At 43.3% G+C, this 17,577-nt stretch overlaps 1 protein-coding gene and 1 long non-coding RNA gene across 3 annotated transcripts in view; one reads left to right on the plus strand and one right to left on the minus strand.

Moving 5' to 3' along the window:
• Positions 1-17,577, minus strand: part of igsf9b (immunoglobulin superfamily, member 9b) — a 31,803-nt gene that overhangs the window by 12,411 nt on the left and 1,815 nt on the right. For both annotated transcript variants that reach the window (XM_010790070.1, XM_010790069.1), the window contains exons 2-6: positions 12,666-12,761; positions 10,814-11,020; positions 3,478-3,624; positions 1,815-1,966; positions 1,503-1,620 (exon numbers count right to left, since the gene is read on the minus strand). In XM_010790070.1, coding sequence (XP_010788372.1) covers positions 1,503-1,620; positions 1,815-1,966; positions 3,478-3,624; positions 10,814-11,020; positions 12,666-12,726 — 685 coding nt within the window. In that variant the 5' untranslated portion in view covers positions 12,727-12,761. The remainder of the gene's footprint in view (positions 1-1,502; positions 1,621-1,814; positions 1,967-3,477; positions 3,625-10,813; positions 11,021-12,665; positions 12,762-17,577) is intronic.
• The window catches only part of LOC104961734 (uncharacterized), a 19,817-nt gene continuing 2,833 nt past the window's right edge, over positions 594-17,577 (plus strand). Inside the window, exons 1-2 of the long non-coding RNA XR_800129.1 lie at positions 594-666; positions 1,109-1,110. This is a non-coding gene — a long non-coding RNA (uncharacterized lncRNA). The remainder of the gene's footprint in view (positions 667-1,108; positions 1,111-17,577) is intronic.

Consider the following 17,577-nt stretch of genomic DNA (forward strand, 5'->3'; position numbering starts at 1 on the left):
TCTTTCCCTCCTGTGTTTCTCTCTTCTCCCTGTCTTCTGCACAGCTAATCGGCAGCTGATCGGAATCTGCCTGTGCACCTGAGTCTGATGGCTGATTAGATCCCCTCACCCTCAGCTGGCCTATCAGCAGCCAGGGCCGACCATAAAGGAGGCACCCAGGAAGTCTTCTCTCTCTCTCACTCTGGGCCTGTTGCTGATGAAGGAGCCTGCAGTGTTTAGCAACTCATGAACTTTGAATTGTCTGACCTTTGTGAAAGTGTGTGTGTTGAGAGGTGGAGGAGTTAGGTAAGTCTGGGGTACCCTGTACATTTCTCACCACGTAGCTAACTAATGTTCAGACACACTAGGTTAGCGGATTGTTGCCACCCCTGTATATTGTTTTGTCAAATTCTTTGTAGTTTAGTTAGTGAGGGTTTTTTTGTTTGAGTTTTGGTTTCAAAGGATAGATGTAGAGATAGGCCTGGTTTTGTTATGCTTGTTTCTTTTGTTTGGCACAATCCTTTGACTCCTCCTCCTCCTCCTCACCAACCGAGTGTTTCAAGTATATGTCTGTTCGATTCTGGGTTTACGCAAAATAAACCTTTTGTCAACTGACACTGACTCCCTCATTTTATTGGTTGTATGTTATTGTCTCCAGGTCCCCTAGACCTTAGTGGGGACGTAACAGTTGGTCTTGAATCAATGCTACAGCAGGGGATGGACTCTAGGTGGCAGTATACACTCTGTAACCAGGATGTTCCACCTGTTCCCTGGGTTTGGTGGGTAACACATACACAATCTCAAAGCTTTTGATGAGAACAGGATAACATAGATATTTTGTATTCCAGAAAACCATACCTTGTAGATGTTACTTTATAGGGCTTTACCAAACAGTTCAAAACTTCATTTATAACATTGACAGTCGACTGATGTGCATCTTGCGTTTGTTTGTTCTCTTTAAACCTGGTACTGCTGCACGGTTGCAGATTATGATTAGGCTTCACCAATTGTATTAGTATTATAATATTTGTAGGATAAGTTTCCGGTGGTGGCTGCAAAGTAGTAAAGCATGCCGAGATAAGCTTACTATAACAAAATGACAGGTTCAGGGCAGACAGGGGGAAAGCAGCAGTTATGAATAACTTACGGAACGCCTGCGTGCAACAGTCCACCTTCTAGCTTCTCTTGCCCTTTTTTTGTCAATCTCTCTCAAACACACTCACAGCATGTATGGTGTGGACTAACCTGACATGTATTCATTAAAGAAAGTAGATTTTATCAGAAAAACACTAACATCAGATAAGTCAATTCGTCCCTATTAAGACTTTTTACCCATTAGTTTATTCGGCCTTTTCTTTAGTTTGAGTGTCAGTGTGACGTCAGAAAATAACAGACATTCAAAGCGTAGTTTAAAAACCTCACTGACATGTTGTGTCTCGTTCACCTGAACATCACAGTGTATGCTGGACAAGAGATAAGCAGGAATTCAGTTCTCCCCTGATGATTGACAGTTCAACACTGACCTTTGACCTGCAGCTGCAGGAAGTGGGTGAGATTCCCCTCGGAGTTGGACACGTGACATTTGTATGTTCCTGAAACATTTCTCTCGACGGAGGCCAAAGACAAGGTACCATTGAGCACCTAGAAGGGGCCGAAGGTGAAGAGGGAGAGGATCAAAGAGAGAGAAAAGTCGGAGGAAGATCATGAGGCTGTCAACGAGAGGACAACAAAGCACTTTGCTTCAAAGCAACATCAAAGTCCAACTCTTACAGAAAATGCTAATTATAAAGTATTTAATTAAAACACTGCAAATGCCATCTGTTAATTCATCTCACTTTAATTTTTTCATGTTTCTCGATTCGGCTCTCATCTTTATGCCAGACAACAGTTGGTCGAGGGTTGCCATGGGCTCCGCAGCTGAGAGTCAGTGAGTCTCCGAGCAGAACCTCCACGAAACTTGGAGGAGTCTTTATAAACACAGGTGGGGCTAGGACAAAGGGAGCACAGATGTAAGGGTTATTTCCACTTGCCTTTTTTAAATGGGACATATCGACAGGACGATTAGAGCACTTTTTGCACTTACTGCAGACATCGACAGTCAATGAGGGCATCTTAAAGGTGGACAACTTCTCAACAAACGCTTAAAAGGTAAACCTAAATAATGGTAAAACATATGAGAGGGATCACCTGTGACTGGTTTGATTCTTAAAACATCTGGTTTATCTGTATGATCCCCAGACCTTGTATGTCCTCTGTTTGGAGATACACATTTTGTGAAGTATACTTGTGAATTGAGCTGTTTATAACCATATGTTGTACTCTACTGAGTCAACACATTCAGTAAGAGACCCTGTTAATGCTTCCAAATGTGTGATTTTAAGTACCACAAATGGTAAAACAAGCAGCAAGTCCAATGATGTTGACTGAGAGACTGCTATGTTTTGTCTGTGTGATAGTGATTATAGTGGAAAGAGATATGTATGTAGGCTGACCTGGAAGTAGGCATCATGCTAGTTCACTGGGCAAAAAGCAAATGATTCTTTAGCATTAGATTTGGGATTATTGCAGAAAATAAGCTCTTTAGCAAGAAAAATGTTTGTGATATTTACACGTCTCAGCAAAAAATGCACATGTATGGTGTTAACTCACATGTACAAATCTCTTAGGCTTGTGTTAATTACAGGGCTTATGTCAGGGCCCCAACACACAAAACAAACAATTTTCTTCCAGGGTTTTAGAACTCCTGCAGCACTCTATTGAAGAACAAAACGGTTTCATGATTTAACATCCATCGACGGCAAAAATATATGCACTCAAGGAATTGGAGAGGGTGTTGGATTAATATGCCATCATCTATGACCAATGCACTGTCAAGTTTGGTTTTGGGATTGCCAGATATATTGTTGGGTAATGTGTATTCATATGATACACAATACATGGAATGATTTAATACTGTGATGTACAAAGGTGTCCAGTGTTCACCTGCAACCTGATTCAGCACATGCAGACCTTTCATTCACCGCAGTACAATCATATCACATCCCGTCTTCACACTCTCAATGGAGCTTTAAACTCTACTGTGGAATAACGAGAATGAGTGTGTGTGTGTGTGTATTAGAAACAAAGTGGGAAGCAGGTGATTGAAAAAAACTCAGATTTAAGCATTTAACCCTAATCAAGCGTCTTTGGGTTCAAGAAAAGCGCTATAGAAATATAATTTATTATTATTAATCTTTAGCCCACACAATGTCCAAGTTCGCTGTCTTACTCCTATCATTCTTAAGATCAACTCTGACATCAGCTCAAAACAGGCCATGATGGGATGGGATCAGTGTGAGCGCAGAGCGTCACACACACTGCTCTGATCGCTGCTACAACACTTCAGCTTGCCAGGGCCTTCTGACACCCTGCCAGGCTCCTTGCTGTGGCTGATCTAAACAAGGACAGTGCCAGTGAGAGAAGCTGCTCCCGAGTCCCCAAAGCCCTGCAGTGCTGCACCTGTGATGGAGAGGAAGGTCCATGTGCCGTTTCTAAAGTCGTCTTTTTTGCTGTCCAGAAGCAGGATGCGACATTCGAACCAGCCCTCGTCCTCCAGGGTCAGCCGCTCAATCCGCAGAGAGGCACCCCGGGTCAGAGACACACGGCCTGTGGGAGGAGGGGGCAAAGAGGAAGGGGTGAGAGAGAGAAAGAGAGAGAGGGTCAACACACACACACACTCAACCAGACTGGCAGAGTCAGCACATGCAAGAAGAGGGCTTACCATGCAGAGGGGACCGGCATCCAGTGTCACAAAAGGCCACAGTCTTTATTCTAACAGCCAATCATAGCTCGCAATGTTGCTCGCAAATAACTAACCACATAGATTGCTATTTATGAAAATATGGGCGGTGCAGCTCAGACGATGAGCAGTCAGTGGCCCTGAGATTAAGTGCAAACATATGAATCACTCGTGTTGCAATGACATGCATGATTACAGATGAAACTGGTGTCCTGTCATTTAGGGTTTGGAAGATGGTTGAGTGGAGAGTTCTGATGAGCATGCCAGGAATACTCCAAGGCTGCTTCATTGTGTGTCAAGTGTCTGTTTTCTTCTTTATATTGTTGCAGTTCAACAGTAGTAGTCTGTTTTTCTTTATCAATGAGGGGAAGTTGGGCTGAGATAAACAATGTGGAGGAAAGCATGGTTGATTCGCGCCTTGACCTTGGGTGTGAAGTGTGAACACACAGATGGATCGATGCACAAGCACATACACATGTCCCTATCACACACACACCCATACCGCACTGCCTCTCCTCCTCTCTGTACTTCTTACAACTCCTTGTCAGGCTTTGAAACTTGATCTGCTGGTTGCCTGGACGACTGCAGACTGGTTTTCAGGGTACTGGAGTTACCCTTCCCCACCAACCCCCACTTCCTTTTATGCTGTCTCTCAATGAACTCTTTTCTCCTCCCTTCAATATCAGGCCTTTAAATGGCAGAAGGATGCGTGCAGGGGGAAAACACACACGTTGCTCATACAAGGCTCTGGACAAAGCTGTTTGAAAGTAAACAGTGGAGAAGTTTCCGGCATCTCGTCATACTCATTTGCATTTAACAGGTTGTTTAGGCCCATATGATAAAAGGTATTGTTTGTCACATTCAGTTCTCTGGACAAAGTTGTGCATAAAAAATAAAAAATAATCATAATTTGATCTTTAGATTCTCCCCCAGTAGACATATGTACTGTATATGAAAGCAGATCATTCTTGAAATGTCCTAAGGCAACAATATCAGGAGAAACCCAAACCCTCACTATTCACACCGCGTTCCCTGCAGACAGTGTGTCTGGAGCAGAGCCTACAGGCTATGAAATACATCCAACCCTTTACGTGGCCTTAAGACAGGGAGAAGCACACACAGAGTTAAAGCAGACAACAATAGCTAACAATTAACCCTGCATTCCTGACTGGGGCTGTTGCTGTGCTTAATAGTTAGGTTTAATGTTTGACTGACCTCCTAAAAGACCGGCCAGTGTTTGATGGGCGGTACACACTCACTTAGAGGCACCATAAAATGAATGCCTCTCGTTTCACACAGCATCTTTCAAACAACTGGGCAGGGCAAGGAGAGAGGAAATGTGCAGGCGGATGATAACAGGTGTGGGGATAACTTTAGGCATTTTCCTCTCTGTACGAGGGATCCTCCCCTGGCTGCCCATTTCCTGTGCAACCTTTATGCAGCTGGACACGGAATAACCTGCCAAACTGCAGGCCGAGAGGGAAAACACTTTCACGTGCAAAATCACACAAACCCTCTTTAACATGAAGCTAATCCCTGTGTGGTTATATATTATGGGATACTTAAGAGATCACAGTGGCTGTTAGCAACTCTTTTTTATAACAAGACTGCCCATGGAAATCCCTCAGACGGACCATGTTCACTGATCCTGTGGGTTCAGAAGCACGTGGGTGTGTATACACAAGTTGATTTTCAAAATCCAGTGAGTCTCCGCGGGGGAATTCTAGATTCGCCCGTCGAACACTTAACCCTTTCCCGTAGCCTCCCTCTTGTCCATCACTACAAAGAGACGGCAGCCCCCACTCATTCTCTCAGGTTACCATAGCAATGAGACCCAGAAAAATCCCGGGCTGTAGGTTTGGATTTGAATTCAGTTGCTGTAGAAACACGGGAAGGGGAGGGTCGATCATGAAGGGGGCGTGGGATTGTACTGTCAGAGGTTTGAACAATTACGAAGTGGGAAAAACTTGGTTAGATGTACAAAAAACCTGTCTTGTGTCACATCAAGCGGAACAAGAGGCAGAAAAGAGTGAGAGAAATAAATGAGAGGCAGGAAAAAAAGGGTCTATTCTACTCAGTCTGTTGACAGACAAAAGGCTGACGCTGTGTGACAAATGTTGCTTTATTTAAATTTGAATGTTGCATTTCTGGACTTGAACTGAAATCTCAAATGGCTCTCGGCAGGTGCTCTGCGCAAAGGTTTTTTTTTCTCTCTGGTGGCCTGATGCAGAGATACAATGCAAATATGCTGCAATTACAACAACACTAATATTGAAAATGATCAGTCATATCAGTAAAAACCCTCCCAGTTTTCAATCAAAGAGGAATTGAGCGAGAGGTTACGGGGAGGCTACTCGAATTTTGTGCATCAATAATCCACTGACAGGCTATGAGAGGATGCCCTTTCTGACCTCTTTGCCCCGTAACTCCCCTGCAGACACATTCATCACTCCCCCTGGTTCAACATTAACACAATGTCCACGAGCCATCCTCAAGACACAAACATCATTAGACTCTATGTTAGACGGGGAGAATGTCTGAAACAATAGCTGCTGCTCCTTTCTCTTGTCCATCCCCCTCCTCTTCCTCCTCCTCCTCACTGTCTTTGTTCCTTCTCCAGCAGCTATCACATGACAGCTCCACTCTACCTTAAAATGAGCCCCTTGTTTCCAACAGATCGAGCTGCAGTGCAGCCAAGAGTAGAAAATGGAAACACTGCTGTGTGAACCCCTAAGACGCACCCCTTTCATATCAGCGGGAGTCAGGTTCTCGCCCAGAGGGTGGCAGGTTAGGAAGAACTCGGCTTTCAGAGCCGTGCCGCTGGCCAGGAGCTGGGCTTGTCTCGGATTCTGATATCATATTATCTTTCTTTTCTTTTTGAAACAAGATTTATGAGGCTTTTTCTGCGACTGAAACCACTGCCATGCAACCGACACCTCATATATTTGTACCCACATAAATCTTGTTCATTGTCAGTCCAATTTAAGATTTACAGCACTTTATTTGCATGTTTACTGTATTTTCTTAGTCTTGTAGCATCTGAAACTCGAGGATAAGGGTGTTATTGCTCCAGTGGAATTAAATCAACATGTGATTTTTGTACTGGGGGTTCCCACTGGTACTTACTGACATAGAAATACATGAGGGGATAGTGAATTAGATGCGATACCATCACGGAGGCTGTGGAGGAAGACAGATTATTCTGTTATGAGAAGCATCGGCACTGCTTTTCTTTGTCCTTCCGTATGTGCATAAGAGAGCCGAGCGGAGGTGCATTGTGGGATGTGTTTTGATTTGAATACAATCATAAGTCTGGGACCGGCCCCCTGCCTCTGACAGCTGACCCCTCCCACTCCCCCAAATTTCTCTCTTCAATCCTCCTGTCTCCCTAATCAGTTTAACCCTCTTATGAATAGCTCTTTGTCGTGATATAGATTACAGTTAACTCTGTCCCCCTCGCCCTGTCCAGCTCTGTTACCCCCTGCACCAGCAAGCACACACTGCTCACGTGCCACACTTCACTACAGCAGCCACTCAACTCACCACCGACATCAGCCCTCGTACATGATCACAGAGAAAAGGATTTTTGAAAAATACCTTTCGGTCCAGCGAGATTACGAGTCGTGTTTGAACAGTTTTCCAGCACAAAACATGAGCTTTGTTTTCTGGTCAGTAGGAGATAACACTGCTGTTAATTATTAATAGTTGCTTAAGCTTTGCTTTAGTTACTCTGTGAGTGACCATCAGGGAAATGTTTAAAGTCTTCAAAAACGATATAATGGAATATAAAATGTGTTACAATCTTCAAAATATTGAAAGCAACTTTCATAAAAAAGAAAACCAAACTTCACTTGGACAAAAGTAATCGTACAGCCGTGACATTTGGACACCACGGATATATAAATGATCAGAACAGCACGGACTGTGACCTCATGCTCATCATACTAATCCGAACAGTTCACACCTCAGGCATGAGGAAATTGAGCTTTTTTAATGGCCTGCTGCTCTAAGCCTGGAGGAATTTGCAGCCACCTATTCTTCTTTCATTGTTTGCTACACATAATCTGGGTCTAGTTATAGCGGAATAACAGGTTGTTGATGGACAAAGGCGATCAGTTTCACCCTTCAGCTGGACTTTACAGCAAATAATTTCATGTTTGCAAAAGCTTACTTGTTCAAAGGTTCTAGAGTTCAGGATTTGCGTGTGTGTGCGCCTCAGTAGATTTAAGTGTGTGTGTGTGTGTGTGTGTGTGTGTGTGTGTGTGTGTGTGTGTGTGTGTGTGTGTGTGTGTGTGTGTGTGTGTGTGTGTGTGTCAAATTCAGACCCTACCTTCTCCAGTGTTCAGAGGTCACACTGAGAGTGTGATAGAGGCCTGCTGAGATCGGGGGTTTGCCCATTGTGGTTCTAACCTCAGGTCGGATTCCCCTGCTCACAGTCTCTCCTGATTTACTTCAGCACACGGGAGACATTTGATCTCACTCTGCAACAGTAAACCATCCTGACATCGCAAGACTGGAACATATTATCTCAACAAATACATCTCAAACTGACTATAATAATGTGTCAGTCAGAATTTATCCGGCTGTTCCCTCTTTGTTGTGAGTTGAGTAATGTTCAGCCCTGCAGGGCATGCTGGGTGCGATACACAGAGCAAGCGGGATGAGGGTTACTAAGTCCTTCCCGATTCAATCGACAGAAAAGAGAGGCTCTCAGGCCCCTTCACCAGTAAAATGAGATCAGTTCCAGTTCTGTGCTGGGGTTAGTGTAGGTTTGGAGTATGTTCAACTGGCAATCCTCCTAAGAACCGGTTTGCTTGTTCGTAGACAAAATTATTATTGCATTATAACGCCAACTTTTAGGTTGCAATTTCTTTCCAGCAACCACCGCAGATTTCACTCACAGTAACAAAGCTGGCAAACTGCTTTAGAGCTGTGTTCTTTTTTAAATTATTTTCACAAAACCAAATTATATTGGAAGCATGACTTCTCCAACAACTTCTATTCGTCGTATTTGTCATGTACTGTTGTTGCTTACATAACAATTACACCAGGCTCTGATGAAAGCCTTCAACATGTGAGAGCCGGCACCTCTGCAGTGGAAACAAGAAAAGCTGCTTCACAATTGGGCTCCTGCTCCGAACCAGCCCTTAAACGGCCTTGTTGGAAAAGCCCTATGTGACCTAGACAGGGTGGTTTCCAATGGGGTCGATGAATATCGCCCAGCAGCTGTGACACTCCTCAAATACAGAGTGTAATCTCAAATGCACCTGATATCGTATCAAAATGTTGGTTTAATGGACGACTGAAATAGTCTGCAAAGATATCGCTTGCTTTGATTTTTCCATCTCTGTTTCTAAAAATGGCCAATAGCATTAGTGAGCTTGAGACAAAGCAGCAGACCAAGGACAGACAGCCTTTGAGAATGCTTTTATGTTTTAATTTGAGTCTACTTAAATGCACAGCATTTGCAATGCAATGAGACCACCAAGGGAAGGACATGAAAGCACTTAGATTCAGTAATACATATTGAAGTCTGACACCTTACTTAGCTTTATTGCAAGCAGCCATTATGTTGTAAATCCAACCCTACAGTACAAGCCTCATCACGGCTCTGTTCCTGATCTCAGACAAGCCAAGACAAAGATCAGGAAGTGGTCCCCTACTTGACTGTCTTGTGGTTAAATCTGAAATCCCCCAACATTTTTAATTTGAGGGTAGAATACATTAGACCCACTGTGCTGACACGCTTCACATAGCGCCATCTGCCTCCAGCAGGAGGGGAGATATGAGGATCTGAGGCAGACAGGGGTAAAGCCCACACCAGACTACTACACACAAGGGATAGATATGGCAAAACATTAGGACATCAGTGTCAGGACATCAGTGTCAGGACATCAGTGTCCCACTATGAGCCACATCTCTGCAATGTTGTTTACTTCATTATGGCTGCTTGTGCATCAGATTTCTGCCCCGAAACAATGAAATGGCCTACAAGAGGGTTAACATGCCAAACACATGTAGCCACATTGCTTGGCGAGGGCGGCCTGTTTGTGGTTTAGACCCTCTGGACCTCAAAAGTCGTTTGCGAGTCGTAACAACATGTTTCTAAATCAGAGGCTTTCATTCTCAGTGGGAGTTCCTGAAAATGCAGAGGGCTTTTAGGCGAGGTTCCCTGTACATTTCAGTGACCTAGTTGGGACAGTATGGGATTTGGGGTTCCAGTGGTACTGTTGGCTTTGGCTAAGCAAGGGGAGGTTGTGATACCCCTCTTTGTCTTTTGTCCCCTGGTAGACAATGACGGGATTATAGGGCTCTAGCAAGAAAACTCCCATTATTGCCATTGCTTCATCCATCCTCCTTCCAGCACAACAATCTCCCCTTACTGGGTCACCCCTCAGCATACTAATAAAACACTGTCATCAGACCACCAAGCCCCCACCTACACTCCTAATCCCCCCATGCACGGCGTTACTGGTACCCCCCTTGTTCTTGCTCAACTACCCCACCCCCCTTTTACTGCCTCCATCCATTCTCGCCCTTCCCCTATTCCCTTCAAAGCAAATGCAGTCTGGAAACACACACCATCAGTAATTACAGGGATTGTGGTTTTGATGGATTACCTATTCAGAGTTTTGTTTCATCCAAAGTTCCTGTTCCCAAGTCTACCTTAATAACCAGTGTAACGTCCTTGGCAACACAGGAAAGAAGAATGTAACTCAAAGTAAAGAGAAAGTTGACACATGGAACACCTCCCACCCACCCCCCCCTACTCAACGTTAAATCTACTGGACCATAATTAGAGAAATCTGTCAATCGGGGGTCAGTTATATGAATCCTTTCACAAACAAACTGCCATGATATTAGCCAGAGTCAGCTCTTTGTTGTCTTCAAAAAAGATTATTCAGAGAACGGTACATACGGTAGATACGGTCTGAGTGCAGTCCAATCGCTAAAGCAGTAGGAAAAGTTCAATAAAGGGATTGGATTTCCAGTAACACATGTTTTAAAGACATTATGGAAGGAGTGTATAATTGAACACATCTGTATATCTCTTACCCTTGTAGTTTGGATGAACTCGAGGAGCGTATACTCCAAATTTGATGAGGATGGGAACGTTGTAACCGAGGCGCACCCATTCCACCACATGCAGAGGAAAGAGGTTTGGGGTGGTGAATTCTTTGGACGGAGGACTGAGATTGCAGCTCAGCTCTGCAGAGGCCCCCTCTCTGGCCGGGACCAATGATGCCTCACCTTTAGACACACCTGTAAGAGCAATAGCATATCACAAGGATAAGGTAGGGGATTTGCTGATAACACAGTAGGCAATAAACACATCAATCATGCTCTACAAAGCGCTGAGACATATATGGGCCTTTTAAAGAGAGTAATGGCTGCCAGAGAGGCCGGATGAACCTCTCTGGAATTTTTTAGGTCATTCATTCCAGAGAAATGGTTTGCTATGTGGAGAACAGTTAATGAAATATTTGTAGCAGTATATTGGGAGAGAGCAGAACAACAGAGGTGAAAGACAACACAGATCAATTGTTGGCTGACAGATTAAAAGACACGACAACTGCTCCATGAATACTTATGTCGAACTGGATCAGACAGAGGCTATGACATCCGGATACTAGTGTTCCCTGATTAAACCTGGGCCATCAGAGGGCATGTAAAACAATTGTGTGCCCCATTTTGTGACGAGATCATGAAGCTTCAAAGCCTGCAAACACACCACAGTCCCATTAGTGACACCTGGAGCAGTGTCTGCTCTCTGTACCTCCTCCCTCCCATTGCTGCCATGAGCACTCATGGGTGTGCGCGCAACTGGGTGCCAGTGTTTGCTCTGCTACTCATCTGGCCTGGTGATTACTTTACTCTCAGAGGGGGGTGGGGGGGGTTGTGTCACTGTGATGCAGGACAGCAGGACCCTCGGTGCTCTCTCCAGCCACCCTCCCACCACCCCCTGGGGTACACACATGGTCTGCGGGCCAGCACAATCAATCCCCCCCCCCCCTTTTACAAACACATGCACGCACACAGAGAAGCGTGCCTCCGGGTGGTGGTAGCATAAATCCCAGATTGATCTAAATCCACACCCAGAGATATTATTTAAGTTGGATTTTGGCCCCATTCTCTCTCGTCCGCTCATGACCATGTTGCTAACCCCTCCTCTTTACTTTCTCCAATGTAAGTCAATGGGAGCTGTGCCAGATTCATCATTAAACTGTATGTAGGCAGCTCACAGCGGCATATGCCAAATGTTTGGCGATGCTTTACCATAACGAGGGGGGTAACACAGCTGGTCTTGTTTACGTTGGTTACTTTTGGTGGAGCTGTGCAAACAAATGCTAGGGACAAATGGAGGAAAACAGCTGGGTGTCTAACAAACAATAAAAACGCAATTTAGAAAGTGTTACGAAAAAGCACATTTGTTGGAATTTATGACGATATGAATGGAGAAAGCATCTGATAGAACTTGCCATGTTAATGTGATCCAACAAAGCAGATTTATATCAAAGCTAATCTGTACAGTTCATGTCAAACTCATATTTACATGTGTTACAAAATGTGTGTTAGCAGAATAGGATATACAACCATTACCTGATACAACACCTGACACAACGCTCAACCCAAAATAGGTCCAGCTGCTTTGGGTAATGAGTAAGTCATTTGTATTATTATGTCTAATGTTTTGATAATATCAATGCATTTTGCGAATGATCAGTTTAACAGTTTATTGAACAAGTATTTAATTTTGAGGAGTGGCATTATCAGCCTTGATGAAGACAGCAACTAAGAAATGCCTCTTACAATATGAGAAAAAGCTAAAAGTTCACGTGGGCAAATGAATTATGGAAATGTATTCGAAGTGTATGCGATGAATCCATATTTACATTAGCATACTTACTTAGCAGACAGATGGCTACAGCAGTGGTGACAGCCTGAAGCCACCGTCTCTCCAGTCCCATGGCCGTCCGTCACACTCCTTCACACATCTCCCGACCTGAAAGAGAGACCACACATCTCGTTTACTCTTCAACAGACCATTACTGTACCATCACAGCTGCACAAGGACATCCCTCACATCCTCCCGGAGACAAATGTAATCCCTCAAGTTAATATCAACTCATAATCCAACAACGACACCACATTCCAGATGTTTCTCGGCGAATAAATAACTGTATTCTTTGAAAACACTTAATCCTCTGGAAAATTACATGTCTGAGCTGTGGTTGGATTAAGGCAAATAATATATTTCAACAAGTGCCTGCAAAGTTTTTATGTTTGTGTGTGTGTGTGTGTGTGTGTGTGTGTGTGTGTGTGTGTGTGTGTGTGTGTGTGTGTGTGTGTGTGTGTGTGTGTGTTCACAGAGTAGACCAGGCTCTACTGTAAGTGTGTGTGCAGATTAACCTGATGCTTGTGATTGGTTCAGCTCATCCTGCAGACCTCGTCTCACGCTAAATAGGCCAACAGCAATTGACAGGTGACATGACTCCGACTCCAGATGTCTTATTACCACTCCTCGGAAAAGGAACTTAAGTGGCGTAAATAGACTTCCATTTAACAACGCTCTTGAACTAAACTTAATTCAAGCTGAATATAGTATGTGTCAAGCAGCAAGTGCGCAAGTGTGTTTCACCTGACTATTAAAAGCACAAACAGCACATGGAAAAACACCAGCACCATCCACTGATTAATATCCTAAGCAGACCAAACAGGGACCACTTAAACAAATTGTAGGCCTACTTCTTTCTGAACGACGACAACAGATGTAGAAACTCATTAGGTCCTTCACTTTAAATTGGATTGGAGGAGCAAGTTTAAGTTGCTGCCCTTTAGACATAATAGAAGACCTCGCTCTCTCTACTTAAGTCACTCCATTCAGTACCAATAATACCAGCTTATTACTTTAAGTTGATTTAAGTAATATTAGAAGGAGACTATTCTTAGGAAACCAGCAGGAGGTTGGATATTAGCTGCTGGTTTAACCACGGATGCACTGTACAAAGTCTGTATGGACACGTTTAGTCTCTTACTGGTTATGTTGCTCTTGAATAAACAAACATCCCAGAATTGAACAGCAGAAAGATGCATGTATTTCCTTGCACTTGACAGACGCATGGTTGAGACTATTGCTGCTGGAGCTGACGGTGAATCACTGTAATAACTTTTGTTTAGCAGCAAAACAAACAAAAAGACAAAACCAATGCGACCCAATCACTGAAGAGGGAGGGACAAAAAAAAACACATTAGAGTGTGGCTAGCTTTACAGTAAAGGCAGATGAAGAGGGGAGGGTGGTAGGGCTTGAAAAAAGGCTGAGGTTGGTAGTTTTTTTGCAGGACAGAATGTTTGTTAATGAGGAAAGGATTACTCTTACTGAGCAAACATTATTCACTCAGTGGGGGTGAATAAAGAGGACTCTTATAATGGATTTAAAAAGTAAAGAAGTAAATCTTCTCCCTCTAATAACTTGTGCTTCACCCCCAGCAATCACGAACATGATGTTGGTATAGCCTTTCACATATCTGTAGTTCTAGCTCATATATAGACCTCAGGTGACTTTTGACAATCTCAAGGTACAACAAATATTGTCTTTGAACCTGCCTGCTGTGCTTCCACACACTAATATATATATATGACTGGCTTATGAGCTGGCAAAACACAAACAGGGCTGCGCCCAAACTGAGCCGACTTATTACAGAGGAAGTCTGGAGTGCGGCTTTGTCTGCAGGTGCAGGAGTAGACGCAAGTCAACTGGGTTATGTCTTCGGGCAGCAGAGCCAGGGGCCAATTCATTGACATATCCATAGAGAAAGCCTGGGAAAAGAACTCAAAAGTTTAAGCCAGAACATGGATTATGTGTCAAAAAAGTCAAAAACAGTCAAGCAGCAGTACTTATCATTGACATTACATGTTAGACGTTTTTATCCAAAGCGACTTACATACTCAATACTGTGGACAATCCCCACAGGACCAATTTGGGGTGAAGTGTCTTGCCCAGGGACACAACGACATGCTGACTGCAGTAGGGTTTGAACCTGTGCTCAAACAAACGCACTAGTCCATTGCGCCACAGCCTCCCTTGACCTAAGAGCTATGTGAAAATAGACATTTGCAGAGTGGGCAACTATGTTTTTCATCTCTTGAGCAACTTACAACACACTGTGCACTGCTCCTATTTCACTTGTGAATGTGTGAGGGGAGATGAGTATACACCTCATAAAGGTTTCTGAAGGCAAAGTGGACATAACACTGTTAGCAAGTGTTGCAAAATCCTGCAGGAACTGAATACTAAATGCATCCTAATCCTTCCTCACCTGAAATAAAAATGTGCTAAAAGGAGGGACATCAGTGTTAATTAGATGGGACCTTAAGGATCTTTGGCACTTTAAAAATAGAATTATGGATGTAAAAGTCAAAAGGGACGATACAAACAAGCTGTCCCCCACTCAAGTGCTAAGGGCAAGTGAATCCTCTACATTCAAAAGTCTTAAAAAGGTTGGCATGAACTCGTGTTGCAGCACAAGACATTTAGCCGTGTCACACCCAAGTGGACAGTTTAATCGTTGGAGGTTTCACTGGATTTCATTGACACAAATTGCTTTAGATCTAGTCATGACTTAGCCTTGTGGAATGGACGTATAACACCCAGACTAATCCTGGCCTGCTGCTCAGAGTGTTAATGGTGTAATTGAATTAGTGATCAAATTGGTGAGACAAATCAAGGACACTCTTTTCAACTGAGCCTGCAGTGATCAATCATTGGTTAATCAAGTCACCACGCACTCCAAACTATTCTGTTTTTCGGGAGACCCCAAGCGTTTGTAGAGATAACGTGGCCGCTTTAGTTGCTGTAAACCGGACCGGAAGAGGACATTTTATAGAGACTGATGGCAGAAAGAAAACGAAGTGGATCCAGTAAATGCAACTAGTGTGTCCATGATTCTCTATAACAGATCACTAAAGCGCCTCTGTTGTGGAAAATTATTTTCTTATTTCTACTGCTAAGCATCTGTCAATGTGGAAGTAATCTGTAATGCTGCTACCAGGATAGTTCAAATTAAATGAAATAATAACCAAAAAATATGAATGTTTCGAAGCCAATTTTAAGATAACAGCAGCAACATTTGGTAAGCCTTATCTCCTTAATTACATCTCCTCTAAATCCCATTTGAATGATGAGCAAGAGGCATATTGTAAAACGTAACAATGTCAAAGTTAGGATGAACTATGTAATGGGCTGTGCAGGAGCAAAGCAGCACTCCTTTCTGCTCTCTTGTTTGCTTTCTCTTTTCAGTCTTACTTCTTCTCTGACACTCACTAAAAAAACATTTAATGTGTGAGAGTGTGCGTGTTGTCCGTCATTACCTAAGCACGGGCAACAGTGATACAGGCCTGATAAGAAGTAGCATTACTCTCTTCGTAATCCTTGTTAATCCTGACAGTGACTGCAGCCTTAGTGCAAACAAGTATGTAAAAGGAACTGCAAACCCTGAGCAGAAAGTGAACAGATCAATCTCAAACAGAGGCCGACATTATCATATCCGACCACAGCATAGACAACAGATGTGCACACAGTTATTTACAAAGGACTGGGTTGTAAATTATCAACGCAATCTTGACTGGTTGGACCAGCCTTTAAAACACATCAATCTATTCATGGATTTTGCCCCTCGCACTGCAACCCAATTCAGCATCTGTATTGACTTTTATTGTAACTAAAGGAAATGAGCTTGGCACATACTGGGCACGGAAGGGGAGCCCTAGTCACGTGAGGGGGAAAGCCTACTGTATATGGATTAACATAGTGATTGCTGGTAACCTACCACATGGTGCTACTGGCTAAACTGTAACCATATTGACTAATGAGCAACAATTGAATGGTTTTCTTTCACTCAAACAGAGAACGTGAAAAGTGTTTTGTTTACTATGCGACGCAATTTTGCAGCAGTGGAACAAGGGGGAAAATTGCTCAAAATAAATCAACACACAGGTTGAATCATTTCATGTTTTTTAACCCCTAAGCATGCTTTGATAAAGGTCAGTTGTCTCAAGGGAGGGGTAAAGGACATGAGACTAGTTAAGAAAAAGCAGCTAATATCGTCTGGTAAGTCCAGAGTCTTTACCCTCTCCTGCTCCCTAACCTCAAGAACAGGTCAGTCCCATAAAGCTACTTTCAAGACACGGAGGTGAGAGGAAGTGAGGGTCAAAAGCCAAAGGTAACACACTGGAGGAGGCCTAGCGGTGGATGTATTTTAAAACTTGAAGATCAATGAAAGGAGTTAGATGCTAACAAACACTAAATATTTACCGTAACCAGCGAACATCTGTTACTGCCCAGCTGTAAAGGCTCTGTCAGACAGGTCATCATCAACGAGGCGCTAAACATACAATGGTGACCATTTACGGTACACTGCATAGTCCTTAAACTTTAATAGGCACTTCCTCCAATCTCCCTTAGCTTTGGTTTACACAATTTCTTCATTTACATGTGATTTTTTTGTTGATTTATTGCGTATTATATATAGTATATTCAGTACCACATGAGCTTCAACATAGTGTCTATCTCAACAGCAATTTGGAGTAACCACTTTCTACTCATTAATAATTTGTTTCACAATAAAAATCTATTTCCTCAAGCTTGAAAATATGCCTAGAGGGCACAGTTGGCCACACAGCAATTTGAATAGTGGAACATACTGTTTACATGTCAAAGCCTAATAAATGCACAGACCTTGTGAAGCTGCATGGCCCTAAAATGTATTCATCGTCTCAAGGATTCTGGAGATAAAAAAAGGCTTCTTGAACATAGCCGTTA

Source organism: Notothenia coriiceps, unplaced genomic scaffold (assembly GCF_000735185.1).
Source record: "Notothenia coriiceps isolate Sejong01 unplaced genomic scaffold, NC01 NC01_scaffold00033697, whole genome shotgun sequence".
NCBI lineage: Eukaryota > Metazoa > Chordata > Actinopteri > Perciformes > Nototheniidae > Notothenia > Notothenia coriiceps.